This window comes from Cynocephalus volans, chromosome 11 (genome assembly GCF_027409185.1).
Source record: "Cynocephalus volans isolate mCynVol1 chromosome 11, mCynVol1.pri, whole genome shotgun sequence".
In the NCBI taxonomy this organism is placed as follows: domain Eukaryota; kingdom Metazoa; phylum Chordata; class Mammalia; order Dermoptera; family Cynocephalidae; genus Cynocephalus; species Cynocephalus volans.
Genome location: NC_084470.1, coordinates 72754661 through 72773288, shown reverse-complemented (window position 1 = coordinate 72773288; position 18628 = coordinate 72754661). Strand labels below are relative to the sequence as shown.

At 38.2% G+C, this 18628-nt stretch overlaps 1 protein-coding gene across 1 annotated transcript; it reads left to right on the top strand.

Annotated features, from left to right (window-relative positions):
* Positions 1–441: 441 nt before the first annotated feature.
* Positions 442–13730, top strand: PSMD6 (proteasome 26S subunit, non-ATPase 6). The gene is made up of 8 exons (XM_063114101.1): positions 442–656; positions 1412–1617; positions 4292–4437; positions 4694–4913; positions 5031–5139; positions 10367–10535; positions 13270–13347; positions 13518–13730. Exons 1-8 carry the CDS (start codon positions 512–514, stop codon positions 13612–13614), a joined length of 1170 nt encoding a protein of 389 aa, XP_062970171.1. The 5' UTR covers positions 442–511; the 3' UTR covers positions 13615–13730.
* Positions 13731–18628: the final 4898 nt, after the last annotated feature.

The window sequence follows — 18628 nt, the reverse complement described above, 5'->3', positions numbered from 1 at the left end:
TACATGACTTTGATTGATCAACTTCCCTAACTTCTTTGTGCCTCAGTTTTCTCATCTATGTAATGGGCTACTTACTTCATAGCATTAAGAGGATTAAAATGAGATGATAAACGTGAAAAGCCAAAGAGTAAGGACTTGACAAATTGTGGTGGTTGTTTTTATTATTACTTATTTTTCTTATTTTCAAAATTTTCCAAAGATTGACAGCTATACACGGAATGAAAAGTAGAATATCTAAAAAGAGAGGGAGGAAGGGATTCAAGAATTCGAACTTTGGAGGTGGACCCCACCCGTTTGAGACGCCGCGGGGGTCTTGAAAGCGGAAAAGCCCCTGGTGACCATACGGGGGAGGGGGCGTCGGGCCGGGCGAGGCGTTCCCGGCGGTGTCCAGCAGGGAACGCTGTTGGCGGAGGCGGGACCGGAAGCACTCGCCGACTCCTCTCGTTTCCGTCGTCGCAGCGGGTCCGAGTCGTGTTGTTGTCTCCCTTCAGGCGCTGACCCCGTAGTCACAATGCCGCTGGAGAACCTGGAGGAGGAGGGTCTGCCCAAGAACCCCGACCTGCGCATCGCGCAGCTGCGCTTCCTGCTCAGCCTGCCTGAGCACCGCGGGGACGCGGCGGTGCGCGACGAGCTGATGGCGGCCGTCCGTGATAACAGTGAGGCCCGCGCGAGCGCCGCGTCAGCGGCCTAGGCCAGGGCTGGTCCCGCGACCAGGACCCTACGGGGACTCCCCCCGACGTAGCTCCGTCCCCCGGGGCGCCCCTCTATCGGGGTCCCCGAGACCAGGCCTGGCTTCTCTGCCCCTGGGGCTTTTGTTGGGGATGCCCTAGGGCCCCCCCCTCCGGCTTACAGAAAGGGTCTGCATCTGTGTGTCCTTCCTCTCTGAGGGGACCTTGAAGGGAGATCCTGAGGTATTGAGTCTCGTGCTAGGAACAGAGCAAAGGGTCAGTGACTTCTTGTCATTCGAGACTGCTCCTGGGCGAGGGGTATTCCTGTAGGGGAGTTAAGCTTTCCGTGTGAAGGGGCAATTTGGAATCGGTTCTTTTCGTCCTCTCTAGCAGTGAATGGCGCTTAGCCATATCTGTTCCAACATACGTGAGTATGCGTGTATAATCATGCTTATTACCCTTTCCCTTGCTTGAGGACTCCTTTGGAACAGAAGCCGGCCCTTCCTCAGCCCTAGTAGAGGTTGGCAGTGCCAGGATTGGCCCTCGGACAAATCTCCCATCAGCACACGTTTGTGTTTTCCCAAGCCGAGTACCAAACTATCCCATTCTTTCGTGGTAGTGGGTAGGAGACTGGAGGATGCCCGAACAGGGTGTGTGTGGGGGGTGGGGGAAGAAGTGGGCAGACAGTTGTACCCGAAGGGTACAACTTGCCCCACTCATCCATTTCTCTTTTTGGCATTCAGATATGGCTCCTTATTACGAAGCCTTGTGTAGATCCCTCGACTGGCAGATGGACATGGATCTACTCAATAAGATGAAGAAGGCGAATGAAGAAGAGTTGAAACGTTTGGATGAGGAACTGGAAGATGCAGAGAAGAATCTGGGAGAGAGCGAAATTCGCGATGCAATGATGGCAAAGGCCGAGTACCTCTGTCGGATAGGTGACAAGGTGAGTGTAGATAGATGGTTTCCCCTCTCTGATTAGTGTAGTCTAAAATTGTGGACTATTCCAGATTAATATTTTGTTTAAAAAATTAACTTCCTTTCTAAAAAAGTACAAAGTTAATCATGGTTACCTTAATTAGTGAATCAGTGCAAAGATGAATAAAGAAAAAAATAATAGTCTTTTTGCAATAACCTATCACCTGCCCCCAAACAACAGCCAGGCCTATATTCTTTCCTTTCTCTCTCCATTCCCATAAATACATTACTGCACTTGCAAAGATTTTTGTTTATTGCTTTTACAAAATTTGGATCATTGTCAGCAGTTCACTCTTCTCGGTTGGGAAGCATTGGTTTTGGTGCATTTAAAAAATTTACAGCAGTAGTATTATTTCCTAAGAAACTAAAACATTATAGTAAATGCTGACGTTCTCTTTGCTCTTTCTTTATGTTCTGTGTCCCCAGAGATAACCTTTTTAGTTCTTTTATTGTGCATTTACATGCACATATGTGTACCTGTAGAAAATAGGTAGTATTTAAAAACAACTTTTTTTATATACATGGGATCTTAGTGTACTGATGTGGTCCAGTGTACCCTTTTCATTTAGCATTATATCTGAGTGGTCTTTCCGTGTTAATCTAGTGTATAAATTTTGCTCATTCGGGTTAACTGCTACCTGATATTCCACTGTAGAGCTATGCTATACTTTAATTTGCTTCTTCAGCTATTGACAGAACTGTATGTTGTTTTCAGCTGTTTTTACATTAGCAAACTGCTGGTGTAAAAACATGCTTGTATATGTCTTGTGAAACAAAATTGCTGGGGCAGTGAACAATCTTTTTTAAAATATGTGTGGGCAGTTGTTCCTCATAACAGCCAGCTCGTTTATACTCCACCCATCAGTGCATAAAAGGGATACCCATCAGTACTGGATCTTTATAATTTTTTAATTTAGTAGTTATATAATAGTGGTTAAGAGGATGGACTTTGAATGTTACTGATTTTAAGTTATACACCTGGAAGTATTTAGATGTAGGATAACATGGTGTCAATATGGAAAATAAAATAGTGTGAGTTCTTGGATCAGATTGCCTGGGTTCTATTTCCAGCTCCCGTAATTATGATTTACTCAACCCTCAGTTTCCTCAACTGTAAAATGGGGATAATGATAGTTTTTACTTAATGAAGATTAAAGATAGGGGCAAAGAGCTTGGACTGGTAATTGGCACAAAGTAGGTATTTAAATGTTAAGTTATTGTTTAATTTAAATTCAAAACAATCATATCTGATTATAAATTTATAACTTGATTGTTTTAAAAATCAAGAAAATACAGAAAAGTTGGGCCGGCCCGTGGCTCACTCGGGAGAGTGCGGTGCTGATAACACCAAGGCCCCGGGTTCGGATCCCATATACGGATGGCCGGTTCGCTCACTGGCTGAGCGTGGTGCTGACAACACCAAGTCAAGGGTTAAGATCCCCTTACCGGTCATCTTTAAAAAAAAAAAAAAAAAAAAAAAAAGAAAATACAGAAAAGTTAAAAAATCGTTAGTAGTTTCTGTTTACTTTTAGGTTGTGTGTGTGCATGGTTTGATTTGGTTTTAGAGATGATACATAAATATTACATGTGATGTGAAACTTCAAACTTTTAATTCGGGCCTTGAAGAATTTCAGCAAGGACATGCTTGAATCAACATTTAGGGTCTGTAAAATGGTGATATTCTAATATTATATTTCCTCTATGTTTATTAAGTAGCATTCTTCCAAAAAGAACTTTTTTTTCCTATTTACTCGTTTTTTATTTGTATTTCATTTAATATTACTATATACTTAATGGGTGTTTTTATTTACTGTGATACCATTGGTTATAGTCTTTTTTCTTTATGGTGCTAGTTTGTTGCAAATTTGTTAGTGAAGACTTTTTTAAGATCGTCCTTTTGATATGAGCTCATTGGTCTTCTTTGTTTGCTGACACAATAAGATGTGACAGGCTCACCTGTTATTTTCACTCCAAACCTGTAATCATCCTTTTTTTCTAGGATCCCTGATTCCTTTTAATGGGGGGATAGTATTTAGAAAACAAGCTTTGAGTGCCAGGTGCACCCGTTGCTGTCTTGCCAGTCCGTTTTATAAATTTATGAAGCATAACTAGTAATTACATAAAATAAGCCAGCCAGACATGTACTGAAAAGTACCAAAATGAAAACAAATGATTTTATTCATGTTCTTGTCTTTAAAGCAGTAGAAACATCTTATTCCACAGTGCTTTAAGATAGAATTATACGTTTACATATAACTGAGATTTTCATTACTCTTTAAATATGATTGATGACTTACAGTAAAGTTATTTTGAAGTAGTGTATTGTAATTACATATAAAAGGGAGGAAACAATGAAGATATGGAGCAGAGAATACTTAACTGTGAATTATGACTGTTTCCCTTATATTGTTTTCTAGTAAGTATATGCTTAGGCATTTTCTGTGTATTTTTTATATTCTTTTGTACAAGTGGAGAGAATAGTACAATAAAGCCCTGTGTATTTATCATCCAGCTTCAACAATTATCAATTCATGGCTGTTTTATCTTTACTACTACCTATTCCCCCTACCCCTTTTAAAGACAGCTGATAGCTTTGGAAACTTGTAACCTTTTCTCACCTGTTGCCTTGGCTTTCTTGACAGGAGGGAGCTCTGACAGCCTTTCGCAAGACATATGATAAAACTGTGGCCCTGGGTCACCGACTGGATATTGTATTCTATCTCCTTAGGATTGGCTTATTTTATATGGACAATGATCTCATCACACGAAACACAGAAAAAGCCAAAAGGTACTTTTTAGCAGTGAGGATATATTCCGTCTAAATTATGATGCTATAAATGAGAAATTGATGTAAGAAATTTGCTTATTTTCTTTCATGTATAGTAAATTTGGTCAAATAATTCATATACTTAGTAACATTTTCTTTAAAGTTTCATTTTGGTTCAAGTTGTTAAAAGTTGTTTTTTCTTTGAAAAAAACACAAAATTCTTTAAAAATGGCATTGTCTGTTTCCAGATTATGACCTTACTGTTTTTGTTTGATAGCTTAATAGAGGAAGGAGGAGACTGGGACAGGAGAAACCGCCTAAAAGTATATCAAGGTCTTTACTGTGTGGCAATTCGTGATTTCAAACAGGCAGCTGAACTCTTTCTTGACACTGTTTCAACATTTACATCCTATGAGCTCATGGATTATAAAACGTTTGTTACTTATACTGTCTATGTCAGCATGATTGCCTTAGAAAGACCAGATCTCAGGGAAAAGGTAATGACTGAACCCTTAATACTCCTATTTAGAGACTGCTCCATATTTTTCTAATTTTAATACACAAAAATCATTAAAGCATAAGTTTTTTTGTTTTTGCTTTTTAAAAATACCTAGGTCATTAAAGGAGCAGAAATTCTTGAAGTACTGCACAGTCTTCCAGCAGTTCGGCAGTATCTATTTTCACTCTATGAATGTCGTTACTCAGTTTTCTTCCAATCATTAGGTAAGGACAGAGTTGCTCATTTTAATTATCTGTCTTCATCTTACTCCTGATCCTGTGTGCAATTAACCTAAGATGATTTTTCACATATCTAAAAAATGTAGTGTGTAGATAGCTTCAGGTCTTTGATCAGTATGGCTAATTTTCTGCCCAGTTTTGTTTGGGAGTCAGCAAACTACTGTTTTTGTATGGCCCAGGAGGTAAGAATAACTTACACATTTTGAAAGAGTTGTTAAAAAAGTATATGCAACAGACAGCTATGTGGCTTGCGTTTTCTAAAAATATTTACTATCTGGCCTTTTGCTGAGGAATTTTGCTAGACCCCTGGTTTAGAGTCCTAAGGGGGTATAAGATAGAAGTGAGCAAATGTTAGTATTGAATTTCATGGGGAAAGATGTCAGGAATTCTGAATCTCTTTGAGTTGAGATTAATTGAGCCTTTAATTCAACAGTTATTTATGCAATAGCTAAATATTTGTGCTCATTTGCAAATCATTTTCAAGGGCTGTGGGTTGAGAACATAATTTGTTGAAAATACTTGTGTTCCTCCAAAGCTAGCTCATAGTGATCCTACCTACACAAACCTGCTTGTTTTTCTCTCTTGGCCCTATACTTTTCCCAGCCATTTGGTTTCCTACTAATGACCACAAGTTATTAAGAAGATTAGCTTGCATCAGTCAACCCAGGGGTTCTTCCCAAATGATTTTCCTAAAACTTAAAGAACTTGGCATTGATATATTCTTTTATTTATGCTGCAAATTTCAGAAAGCATTTGGTTAAAAAGATAGCATTTTTGAAAAATGGGAAGAGGGGACTCCAGATCATGATTGTTCTGTTTTTGTGGTTTTGGCTCAGTGTTTATGGAGCACTTTCTCCATGCATACATGTTAGGCTGCTGTATGAGATTTCATACTACTTACCTCATGTAATGTAGGAACAGTGCACTCTCCAGAACGATGAGTTACTCACTTGGCCTTATCCTCTCATACATAGATACTTACTTTTGCACACAAGGTTGTATTGCAGAATTGTTCTCTCCCCTTTTTATGCTTTGAGTCTCCTGGTCATCATTTAACCCAAATAAGGCTTTCCCTCCTTCCCTTAGAAGGAATCCCTTCTCTGCATTCCGGGAGCTCTTATTTTATGTCTCCTCCTTTTTAAAAATTGAGATGTAAATCACATACCATAAAATTGACTATTTGAAAGTGTACAATTCAGTGGTTTTTAGTATATTGACAAGGCTATGCAACCATCACCACTAATTCCAGAACATCTTCATCACCCCAAAAGGAAACCCATATTCATTAGCAGTTTACTCCCCATTCCTCCCTCCCCCCAGCCTTTGACAACCACCAGTCTACTTTCTGTCTCTATGAATTTGCCTATTCTGGACATTTCACCAGTCTACTTTCTGTCTCTATGAATTTGCCTATTCTGGACATTTCACTTAAGTGAAATCATATAATATGTGGCCTTTTGTGCCTGGCTTCTTTCGCTCAGCATAATGCTTTTTTCATGGTTCATCCATGTTGTAGCATGTATCAGTACTTCACTTTGTTTTGTGGCCAAATGACAGTCCTGTTATATGGATATGCCACATTTTATTTGTCCATTCATTAGTTGATAGACTGGTTGTTTCCACTTTTTGGTTATTAGAATTGATGCTATAATGAACATTTGTTTTCAAGTTTTTACGTGGATGTATGTTTTCATTTCTCTTGGGTATGTGCACCTAGAAATAGAATTGCTGGATCATATGGTAACTAACTTTTTGAGGAACTGCCCAACTCTTCCAAAGCAACTTCACCATCTGACATTCCTGCAAGTGGTGTATGAGGGGTCCAGTTTCCCCATATCCAGTACTTGTTATCATGTGTCTTTTTAACATTCTTTTTAAACAACTTTTTTTTTTTTTTTGGCTGCTGGCCGGTATGGGGATCTAAACCCATGACCTTGGTGTTGTAAGTCTGCACTCTAACCAACTGAGCTAACTAGCCAGCCCTTGTGTCTTTTTGATTATAGGCTTCTTAGTGGGTATGAAATGGTATCACTTTGTGATTTTGAGTTGCTTTTCTCTAGTGATTCCTTATGTTGAGAATCTTGTCATGTGCTTATTGGCCACGAGCTTCATTTGTTAAAACTTAGCACATTGTTTTGTGAGTCTTTCTTAGTTTGTCTCTTCTGCTATCTAGAATTTTTGGGAGCAGACCTTATGTACCCCCTTCCCCCCTTTTTAAATCTTCTTAATGATCTTCACACCAGCACAGTGCCTGGTACATAATTGCATGCTCTGTGTAAATGCTGCATTAATTAGATCAGTAAGGGAGAAATGCCATCCTGGTGTAATGAAATTCATGGCTTTTGGAAACCTTTGAATGGTTAAGGAATTAAACTCCTATCCTCCCCATCTCTAGTAGCAACCTTTTTACACTTGAATGAAACTTTTTATCTTTACTAAATTTATACATTTCCCACACATTTAAAATGTATAAAATGTATAAGACACAGAATAGTTGAATCTTCTTTTGATGACAGGGTCATCATTATTCATATCATTTATCTGCACTTGTATAGTGAGACATGTAGGTCTTATTGGGTTTTGTAAGGCTTTGCTTCTACAAATATCCACAGACTGATGTGCTTTAAAATACTTCAATTAAAAAAGGAGGGCTAGCTGTTAGCTCAGTTGGTTAGAGCGCAGTGTTATAACACCAAGGTCAAGGGTTCGGATCCCTGTACTGGCCAGCGCCAAAAAAAAAAGTTGGTGGGGGGGAGCGTCAAGCATCCTTTTGTAGGTAGTACTTGACTGTTTTTAGAAATTAAAAATAAACTGAGAAAGTGAAAGGTTTTCTATCTCATGTCGCCACCAATCCATATACGCATTCACTCACACACAAAATTCTTCTAGAGATAACCACTTTTAGTATTTTGTTATATATCGTTCTAGACTTTTTGATTACTTATATGCACTTTAAAAAACAAACCATCACAAAAAACCAAGGTTATATAACATGGAAAATTTTCAAACAGTATCATATAAAGAAGTAGTAAAAGTCTTTCTCTAACCTATGATTGCCAGGGTCCTTTCTCTAGAGGCAACTGTTGTTGTCAAGTTTCAAGTGTGTTCTTTGTGGCATTTGTATCCAGAGATGCAAGCATGTAACACCTTTAAACACATGTATTGTGGGTGTATTTTACATACAGTTTTCTAAGTAGCTTTTTTTCTCTTCACAAGGTAATGTGAATATCTTTTCATGTCACTATACAAATAGTTGGTCATTCAATCAGTAAGTATTCAAGTACCAGATACTGTGTATATAGTGGAGAATCAAACAGGTGGAGCTCCTTGGAGCTTCCACTTATCCTTTTTTAAGGACTTCCTAGTATTTCAGTGTATTGGATACGTCATAATTTATCCTCTACTGATAGAAAATTAGGTTGTTTTCAGAGTTTTGAAACTGTTACAATGCATCTTTCCCACTTACTTCCTTAGGAAGGAAATCCAAGAAACTGAATTTTGCAAAGGGTAAATACATTATATCTTGATCACTATTGCCCTCCAGAAATATTGTGCCAGTTTACATTTATACTTCTCTCAATTTATAGCATTTGAGAGAGCCTTCTCTCATATTCTTAGCCACTCTGAGAGAAATAATTTCACTGATGACTTGTGGATTTCTTTTACTAGTGAGAATGAGCACTATCAAGTTTAGTGGCCATTGATCTTCATGTTGCTAAATCGTGTTCACTTACTCGTCCTTACCTGCTTTGACGTGGACCATGCTTTACTTTCACCTCAACTTTGTTCTCTTGGTTCCACAGTAACATTCTCTTGTTTCTTCTGGACCTACCTACCTCCTCATTCTTTGTTAGACCTCTCAGTGACTGACTGCCTTAGACCGGGTCATTGCTCTTGTCTCTGTCTTCATTTTGTCATGAAATACATCTGGATGGCAGTGATTCCCAAATTCATGTCCTCAGCCCCAAACTTTCCATTGAGCACCAGACCCCATGCCTAAATGTCTCCTTGTTATCTTCACTTGCTTATCTCATGGGCAAATCTCTCCCCCCCTACCACCCCACCCCCAAAAAACCCTGCCAAAACAAAAAACAGAACAAAAATTCTCCTTTTCTAGGGATTTCCATCTTGTTCAAGCCACAAACAAAAGTATATTTTTTCTTTTCTCTCACTCATTCTCTATATCCCTAGAGCTGTCTCCCAGCTTGCCTTCTGAATCGGTCCTCCTTTCTGTTCCTGAGCTCAGCCATGCTTTTCCTGCCTGGGGATCTTTGCATCATTTGCATTGCATTGTGCTTCCTGTTCTCTGCTTAGCCTGCTCTTCAGAGCAGTCTTTTCTATCCAGCTGGATCCAGTCAGTGGAAGGCCTCCTTGTCACTATCATGTCAGTGTTATTTTTTTCACCATACTTGTCATTCTCTGAGATTATCTTGTTTATTTGTTCATCTGTCTCTGCCTTTAGAAAATTTAGTTTCTGAGGGAGCAACAATCTTGTGTTTTGGTTTACTGCCGTATCCTCACTATCTAAAGTAGTGGTATATAGTAGTTATTCAACAAAATAATTTGTATTTGTGTGGATTGCTCATTAATATTCTGTGTACATTTTACTGTTCAATTTTTTTTATATTGATTTATAGGAGCTCTTTCTAGAGTACTCCAGTTTATCATGTCTTCACACTTTGTTCATAGTATTTTGTTGTGTAGACTATTTACATTTCTTACAGTAAGATTCATCAGTCTTTCTCTTTATTGCATCTAAGTCTTGTTACTTTTTGAAAATGTCTTATTTTCAAAGAGTATAAATCTATCACTTGTTACTGTGCCTTCTATTTCTCTATTAGAATTGTTTGTGGCGGCGGGGGGGAACAGAGTAAAATGAATTCTACTTAATTTTACTTGAGGTCATAAGTTTTCCATGGTTAAAATATTAGTACATGAACTTTGTCATCTGTGAACAAATTCCTTTAGAAGCTGGGCTTTCTTAATTGGCGATGTCAAATAGCTGTGTGCTGCTTATGTGTGTGATGTTTGCACAGCTGGCCTCTCCTTTACCACTGCTGCTGCTTTATCATTGATGGGATGATGTGGAAGGACAGTGAGAAATGCTCTACTTGTTTCAGTCTATCTATTGGACTCAACTAGAGTTGCTTTAGTTTTTAATCTCTTTTTCTGAAAGGGAGATTCTTATAATTTGTCATCTTATTCATTGCAGCGGTTGTGGAACAGGAAATGAAAAAGGACTGGCTTTTTGCCCCTCATTACCGATACTATGTAAGAGAAATGAGAATTCACGCATACAGCCAGCTGCTGGAATCATATAGGTCACTAACCCTTGGCTATATGGCAGAGGCGTTTGGTGTTGGTGTGGAATTCATTGATCAGTAAGTTTAAATAACACCATGTTAATGTATGTTTTAAAGTTGCCTTTTAATGTGTAAACTTGTACATTTTCTTGCTGTTTGCACTAGTTTCCCTCAATTAAAAGGAGGAAAAAAAAAAGAATTTTTTCCTAAATATTGTCAGAACAGTCATATCTATTATCTCTGCCTTCCTCATGATCTGCCCCTTCCATTAGCAGATGGGAAAATTGAGTTGTAGTGAAGTTCAGTGATTTGCTAAAAGTCGAGATACCAGTTACTATCAAAAGTAGCCTTCTGTTACTCTTTTTGAATCACTCTTCAGCTACAGTAATGGACTCTTAGATCTCTATCTTATATTTTATATTTGGTCATATTTGCTCTGATAAGTCCTTCCAAGTTGTAGGTTGCTGCTGCAATTTTTGTCAAATTGGTTGTTAAATGTGGGACTTCTAGCACTTGGATCAATGATTCAACAAATACTTACTGAACTATTACTGTATTGTTTGGTATTGTTTTAGGTCCCTGTTTTCATGGACTTTTGTTGTGGTTGTAGGAGAAAGATGGCAAGTAAGCAAATAAATATGAGGGTACTTCAAAAAGTTTGTGGAAGGTAGAATTGAAAGATAATATGAATCTTTCCATGAACTTTGTGAAGACCCCTTGTATAAAAGGTTGACTTCAGATAGAAATGAATCTACAGAATTAAGAAAAGCTATAGTGGCATGGGAGTTACCTTAGATATGGCATGTCTGAGGAGGTGAGGTTTGCTCTGAGATCTGAATTGAGAGGGGTCATCCATGTCTTCCCTAGATGCAGAAAATAACAAATGCTGCGGCTTTGAGCTGGGAATGAGCTTGGATGTTGCAGGAACAGAAAATGCCAATTGTGATCATTACAGTTGGAGAGTTAGGTGATTGTGTAGGGCCTTGTAGGTCATGGCATGGAGCTTCGGTTTTAATCTAAGTGCAAAACCCACTGGAGGATTTTGAGCATGGGAGTGACATGGTCTCATGCTGTGTCTTATACAGAGCAAGGGGACAGAGAGACCAGTTGGGCTGTTGAATAGCTCACAGGGGAGATATTATGGTGGCCTGGACTAGGATGATGGGAGGTAGAGTTGGGGAGAAGTAGACATTCAAAATATGTGATGTCCATGTGGTATCTAGATCAGTGATTCCCAAACATAGGTCTTTTAAATGTTGATGATGTAGTTTTCAGTAGTCCACAATGAAAAAAGTGATGGCTACACAGTAACTTTAAATGAAGCTGTAGTTCATTTAAATAAGATTATTCTCTTTTTAGTGGTTTTGTTTTTTCCAGCATTTTATTATGAAAAATTTCAAACATGCAGAAAATTATAAAGAATTGTACAGTGAATTTTAACATTTTGTTATATTTGCTTATCACATATCTATCCATCTTTTTTTTTTTTTTTTTTTACAACTTCAAAGTAAGTTTCAGACATTAACACAAACCCTAAACACTTTAGTAGGCATTTTAATATTTGTTTATAGGTTTGTTCAATGAAATGCACAGATCTTAAGGGTAACCCCAACCCCTACTGAGCCATCACCAGAAATTCCCTGATTTTCTTTCTTTGAAAAAGGGCAGCGATAGTAATTTGTTTTGTTTTTTTAAATGATCCTTACCAAAATAGAAAGCTGATATCCCTAGCTTTTGATTTGTGTCTGGTAACCACTGCCCAAGTGAGTTGTTTATTAGGATGGGGACTGGACATTATGAACGTGTTTTTCATGAATCAGTGGAAGGAGTGGCTTGTGGTGAGAGTGCATGAGAAACAGGGCTTGGCCTGGCTTCGCCACTAAATATTTGTGTGGCTTTGGTTAGGTTCTGTCCCTTCAGTTTTTTAACTGTGATGTGGAGGTGATAAAGCCTTCATTAGCTGGGGGCAGTGTGAGGCTCTGATGAAAGGAAGAGATGCACTGAAGCAAGAAGTGCCATTTAGATGCACTGCAATATTCTTGAAACCATCTTGATGACAAGCAAATTCAAGGCAGCTGGTGCATTTCAGGTGGTGTCTAATTGTTTTGTGTTTCCTTTATGCTCTAAGACCAGCTTTAGAGACAAAGGTTGTACCATTTCGCACTAGTTGTTACCTGGAAAGGCCTTGTTTTAAATTCCTATGATACCTGGGAATTTCAAGTGTGAGTTTTCATGGATTCCTTTTTTTCCTCCTAAAAAACTTACAGATTAGGTGAAAATCCCCTTTTTAAAACGGGCTGAGCAATAATCATACGTCATTTTTTCCCTCCCACTTCCTTAGTAAGATATTTTTGTTTGAGAGAGAAGGGGGCCCTAATGTTTAAGTAAACACTACTGCTGTTGATATGTTTACATACCAAATGGGTGTGTTCCATAATTTTGTTTTAGTCCTTTGTTGGAAACAATTTATCAGTTTTTCCCCTAATATATCTTGTTATTTTTCCTAACTACTTAAAGTTTTTCTCTGAGCACTTCTGTAGCTCTAAAGACTTGATATGAATGGTTTCATTGTTTGACACCTACGTCTATTTGAATATGAACTTCTAGGGTCGTGTTTATTCTGGTAGATGTCCTAAATCTTGCAATACACCAGGGACTGTCTCAGCTATTGCATATGCAGTTGCTCGGGCTTGAATGGAAATTAAACGTTACCTTGAAAGACAATTGATTAATTTATTTTAGTGCAGCTTATATTTTCTAAGAATTCTCTATAAGGCTAATGGTGTGTTTTAAAATTTTTCCTCTAAATTAGGGAACTCTCCAGATTTATTGCTGCTGGGAGACTACACTGCAAAATAGATAAAGTGAATGAAATAGTAGAAACCAACAGGTACTTGCATTTTGTGTATCACTTGTTATATTTCTCATAATAAGAAGCATTCTTAAGTGCTTTCTTTTATTTATTTTTAAATTTTAAGTGCATTTTAAAAGTAGGTCAGTTATTGCCATGCAGTAATGTGACTGGTAAATAATTCATTTTTTTCTTGAATTTGTTTATAGACCTGATAGCAAGAACTGGCAGTACCAAGAAACTATCAAGAAAGGAGATCTGCTACTAAACAGAGTTCAAAAACTTTCCAGAGTAATTAATATGTAAAACCATGTAACAAAGGATTCCCTTTAGAGAGAATTATTTGGAATTTTTATAGCTTATTTCACTATGTGTCCAATTCAGCTGTATAAAATAAATACTACATTGTTTCTTTCAGTTTACTTTTTTCTTAAACATATGCCTTGAAGGATGGGGTACAGTAATGTTAAAATAATATCACTTGAATTATTCATTAATGAAAAATATTTTGTCATTTACACATCTCTGGTTTATGGTATGATGGTTGTAGTCAGAGACTTTAGTTTCTGGATTCATATCTTGACTGCTTCATCAGTAAAACAGGGATAATGACACAAGCCCATTATTTCTTACCTGTAGGCCTTCTGATTTTAGAAAAGAGTACGTGCTATATAGGAGCCCATAATTACACAGAGTCCCACTTAGTGTACAAAAGACAGAAGATAAATATGTAATAAGCTTTCCCTCTGAAACAAGTAACCATATAAGACAGGAAGTTACCTCTTTTTAGAAAATTGCATAACCTGGATTCCAGAATCTACCAAGGCCAATCTTACTAAACATAGATTTTAAAAACCTATATAAATACTAGCAAAATGAATCTTTTTTTTCCAAACACAGGACCACAGTGAGGAAATCAGATGATTCTTGTTTGTCTACCATATATAAACTCAGTTGATGGGGCTAAGTGCTATAAAGAAAGAAATATAAAACCAGATAAAGGGCAAGGTAAAATAGGGTGTGAAGGGCTCACTTCCATGGGGTGTCATAGAAGGCCTTTCTGGTCAAAGTGACATTTAAATAAAAAGGAGGGAGAGACTATGCACATGTCTAGGGGAAGAAAAAAAAGTCACTGGAGAGACACCAGATGATGGTGATTTGGATTGTAGAGGTAGCCAGATTTGTTAAAAGATTAGAATTCGGGGCATGGGGGTGGGTGAGAAAAATCAGTCAAGGGAGGTCCCAAGCTTTTTGGCTTAAGTTAAAGATGACTGTTAACCTTGATGAGCAGTTTTGGTAGAGGTGAGTTAAAAAGAACAGGGAAAGCACATTTTACTGTAAAAGAGGAAAGAAAGAAGAGATTTTTTTTTGTTTTTTGAGAGCATGCTTATTTGCTGATGGGAATGATCCATTAACAGGAGAAAGCACATGATCTCATTTGATTGAAAATGATTTGATACAATTCACCATTTTTTCACGATAGGCATAAACACTTTAGTAAACTATGAAAAGCCCTATTCCAAACAAGATACTTAATGGAAAAATATTAGAAGCATTCTCTTAAAAGTCAACACAGTGGCTATCATCAGTATTGTACTGGCAGAGGGGCCATTGATCATGTGGCCAGAGCTGTGCTTTGAAAGTAATAATCAGCCACAATGTATATCGACAAAATAAAAAAAAATTAAAAAAAAAAGTTTCCTGTACGCACTGTGTGGTGCATGGGAGTCTTTCAAAATGCTGGATATACCTAAAGCATTTGAGAATAGCCACCTATGGATTTCTAAAAATATGTTCATCTATTAAACCTTATTTAATAATAATAATTTCTTGAAGAAATTGTGAATATAAATACCCTTAACAAAATCCCTGATACTGAAAATCAATTAGTGCAATCTCTGCTAAATCCATCATACTGAGAACTTACCGTATTCCTTGTGTCCATTTAAAAATTGGTAGAATTCTGGAATTGTTTTTAGCAAATTGACTCATTGTGGTTTTTGCTAGAGGGAAGAAAGGATTAAAATGTCAGTTTCTTGAAATAATACTTGCCCTCAACTCTCACCAACATAACTACTTGTGCTGAAGTGATCACAGAGTGCAACTATGATGTTTCTGTCAAGGCCTAAACTTTTTTTTTTTAAAAAAATCAACCCAGGTCTCTCATAATACACTATCTTAGTATGAAATGGAAATGCTGAGATGAACTATCTTTTGTGATTTTTTAAAGCAATAATGCCAGTGTCTCTTACCTCAATAAAATTTAATTATATGATATATATCCAGTGAGATAAATGATATTTAAAAGCGATGTCAAATTATGTTAATCTATTTCCTGTATTAGAAATAACAGATTTTGGGCCGGCCCCGTGGCTCACTCGGGAGAGTGTGGCACTGGTAGTGCCGAGGTTGTGGGTTCGGATCCTATATAGGGAAGGCTGGTGTGCTCACTGGCTGAGCGTGGTGCGGAGGGTTGCGATCCCCTTACCAGCCAAAAAAAAAAAAAAAAAAAAAAAAAGATTTTGATCAATTCCTAGCTTATTAACTAGCAGTGTTTTAGGAATAGAAATACAGCCTAAAAGCCATTTTTGTTAAGTGTTGGCACTCAACTTTTACCCAGTCCAAATGGCTACAAGGATTTCTACAGTTTGATCACTAAGCATGTATACTCCAGCACAAGATTTTATGACTGAATACTTTGGTCCTTAGTAACCTGACCACGCATTAATATTAATTGCTCAGTAGAGGGTTACCAGTCATTAGTAAATCACTTGTATAGTTTCATATTCTGAATGAATCCTTGGTGCTGTTAACTTTTTTTTTAAGAGGATGAACAGCTGATACTTGACATGTTAATTGCGCCCCCCCCCCCACGATTACAGAGAACAAAGCAGAGGGGGTGTGTGTGTGTGAAGTTGAGATAATCCTTGCCCCCGCAATGCTACACGAATTTGTAGCTAACACACCTCATACCTCCACAATGGCAATGGGGGAATAAGTTAAATCCCTAACTAGAAAATATGAAAGCTTTAATACTCACCAATTTTGGTTTCAAAGCCACAGAGTGCAGATCTGCATTTTTCTTGTTTCTAAAGACATACAAAAGATGTCAATTTGTAGCAGTCTGGTCCAGGCCATAGTATAGCCTTGAAGCAGAGTCAAGGGGGATATCTAACCTTTTTGTCATTCCGAAATTGCTTATAATGGCATAATTTTGCCGGTACAGATTGGGTTTAAGAAATAAAAGGGGCAATTTGTCAGTGAATGGTTAGTCTTCAAACCAGCCATTTTAAACACCTTTCCATCCTGAGATTTCCTTAGGGAAGTGACCATTTAATCAAGACTGCCAGTAGGTGGCGCCCTGACAACTTTACCAACCCTTTCAGAGGTTACCTGCTTTTCCAAAGTATGTATGTAATTAGTGGAATATCAATGCTGATAAACTCCACACTTGGTTTTTGAGAACTCTGCTTTTCTTGAAACACTCTGGGTTAGAGACTTTGCATTCATGCACACCTCACAAACTTAGTGAAGTCTGCTGTTCCCTAGTTCCTTGCTCTTTCTTTCCTCGCCATTGTTTTCCGCCCTTATTCAAAATGCCTTCTCTTTGAAGCTGCTTACCACCCACCAACACCACCAACTCACTGTGCTCACTGTCCTCAATCACAGACCTCCACTTTACTCCCCCTACTCCATCCAGTTCATTTCTGACCTGAGCAGGTGGCCCAGTCTTCCTCTTAACCCTAACCACTTTAAAGTGGACAACCTATACAGTAATACCCTAGCTTTACAGTACTTTAGCCTCAACTGCACACAGTTTCAATCCACTGCCATGGCCTCACCTAGGAATCACAAGCATCTCTGAACAGCTCCGCTTTTGAAAGTGAACAATGGATTTCCACTCTATTTTATCCTATTCCTCCATTGCCTGGACTAGTCCTGAAAAAGCTATGTCATCTTGATAACTGCTCCCTGGATCAAGCCTTGTATGTTAACCCCTCTTTGTTATTGGCTATATTGAATTAGAATATTAAACATTTAACGAGAAAAGTATTACTTTAACATAATAATAAGCAAAACCTATTAGCTATACTTTTCCCAGTTAAACTCCCCCTCTTCCATGACCTAATGAAAGACAACTCTCCATTTTTAATTTACAGCTCAAACCCCCTCCTCAAGCTCCATCCAGACTCAATCACCAACTAGGTACTAAACCTGAATTTCCCCACACCAGCAACTCAAATCCATTGGTATGTCTTTTTTTCCTTCTGACATCACACGTTCCACTTAAAGTTCATCAACAGGTCTGGCCAAGCTAGACATCTGTAAGTCATCTTAGACTCACTCTTCCTCTTAATGTTCAGTATAATTAGACCTCAAGGCCTGTTGGTTCTACCTATAAAAGCTTTCTGGAATCACTCATCTTTATCTCCATGGTCACAGCCTTAGTTAAGAAACTTCAAAGCTTTTACCTGGATTATTACAACAGCTTTGTAACTCTCACAAACTTCTCACCTGTACATTCTATCTTCCATAGTTACTGGAGGGCCCTATGTGATGGTGATTTCTTAAAAAAATATTGAATTACAAGTATTTGATTCTCCCCTTTCCCCTGAAATTTTTTCTCTGGCTGACAATCTCACCCTCCCCTGCCTGCTAAGAGAGATTCTGGTGGGCCAGCTTTGGTCCATGGGCTCTGGTTGTGGAAAATGAGAATAACAAGTGCTAAAATCTATAGCCATACAAGGTGAAAGACTACTTTAACTAACTGCCATGAGAAACAGGAGCAAGACTTTCTCATGAGAAGAGAAAGAGGAGGGAGACAGGACCTTAGGCTTGATTTAGGGGAAAGTTTTTTGATTAGGATTGGGGGAGGAGGGGTTTAAAGACAGACATTTGAGGCCAAAGAGAGCGAAAATACAGGAGATAGGGAAGGAGATGTAAGTGCTCCTTTGGTTTTCCAGTCTCCAGTAAAGATCTGAATGGCTTTTACTTTTAGCAGCTGCACAGTGGTACTGAGACTAGACCATGAAATATCTCTGGGCTCTGATAGTTACATTTAGGTTAATCTGAGCCAGATCCCATATATGCCTGAGGATAAAGGCCCCATGACATTCAAGGTCCTTGACAATCTGACACCAACTTCTCCAACCCTATTAACCCTTTCTGTCCAGCAAGCTTCAGATAGAATTATTCTTTATTCCTCATTTCTTCACTCCTGTGCTCACCCCGTTTTCCTTCTCTGTCCAGAAGGACCTTACCCTTGTCTTTCTGCTGGTGAAATCCCATATGCCAAGATCCAAAACTGCCAACCCCCCTT

What these genes read in the sequence shown, in the direction of transcription:
- PSMD6 (XM_063114101.1), top strand. Translation starts at nt 512, where the DNA reads ATGCCGCTGGAGAACCTGGAGGAGGAGGGTCTGCCCAAGAACCCCGAC. An exon ending in GACCAGATCTCAGGGAAAAG is followed by an intron (nt 4,914 to 5,030) that starts GTAATGACTGAA and finishes AAAAATACCTAG; the next exon opens with GTCATTAAAGGAGCAGAAAT. An exon ending in GGTGTGGAATTCATTGATCA is followed by an intron (nt 10,536 to 13,269) that starts GTAAGTTTAAAT and finishes CCTCTAAATTAG; the next exon opens with GGAACTCTCCAGATTTATTG.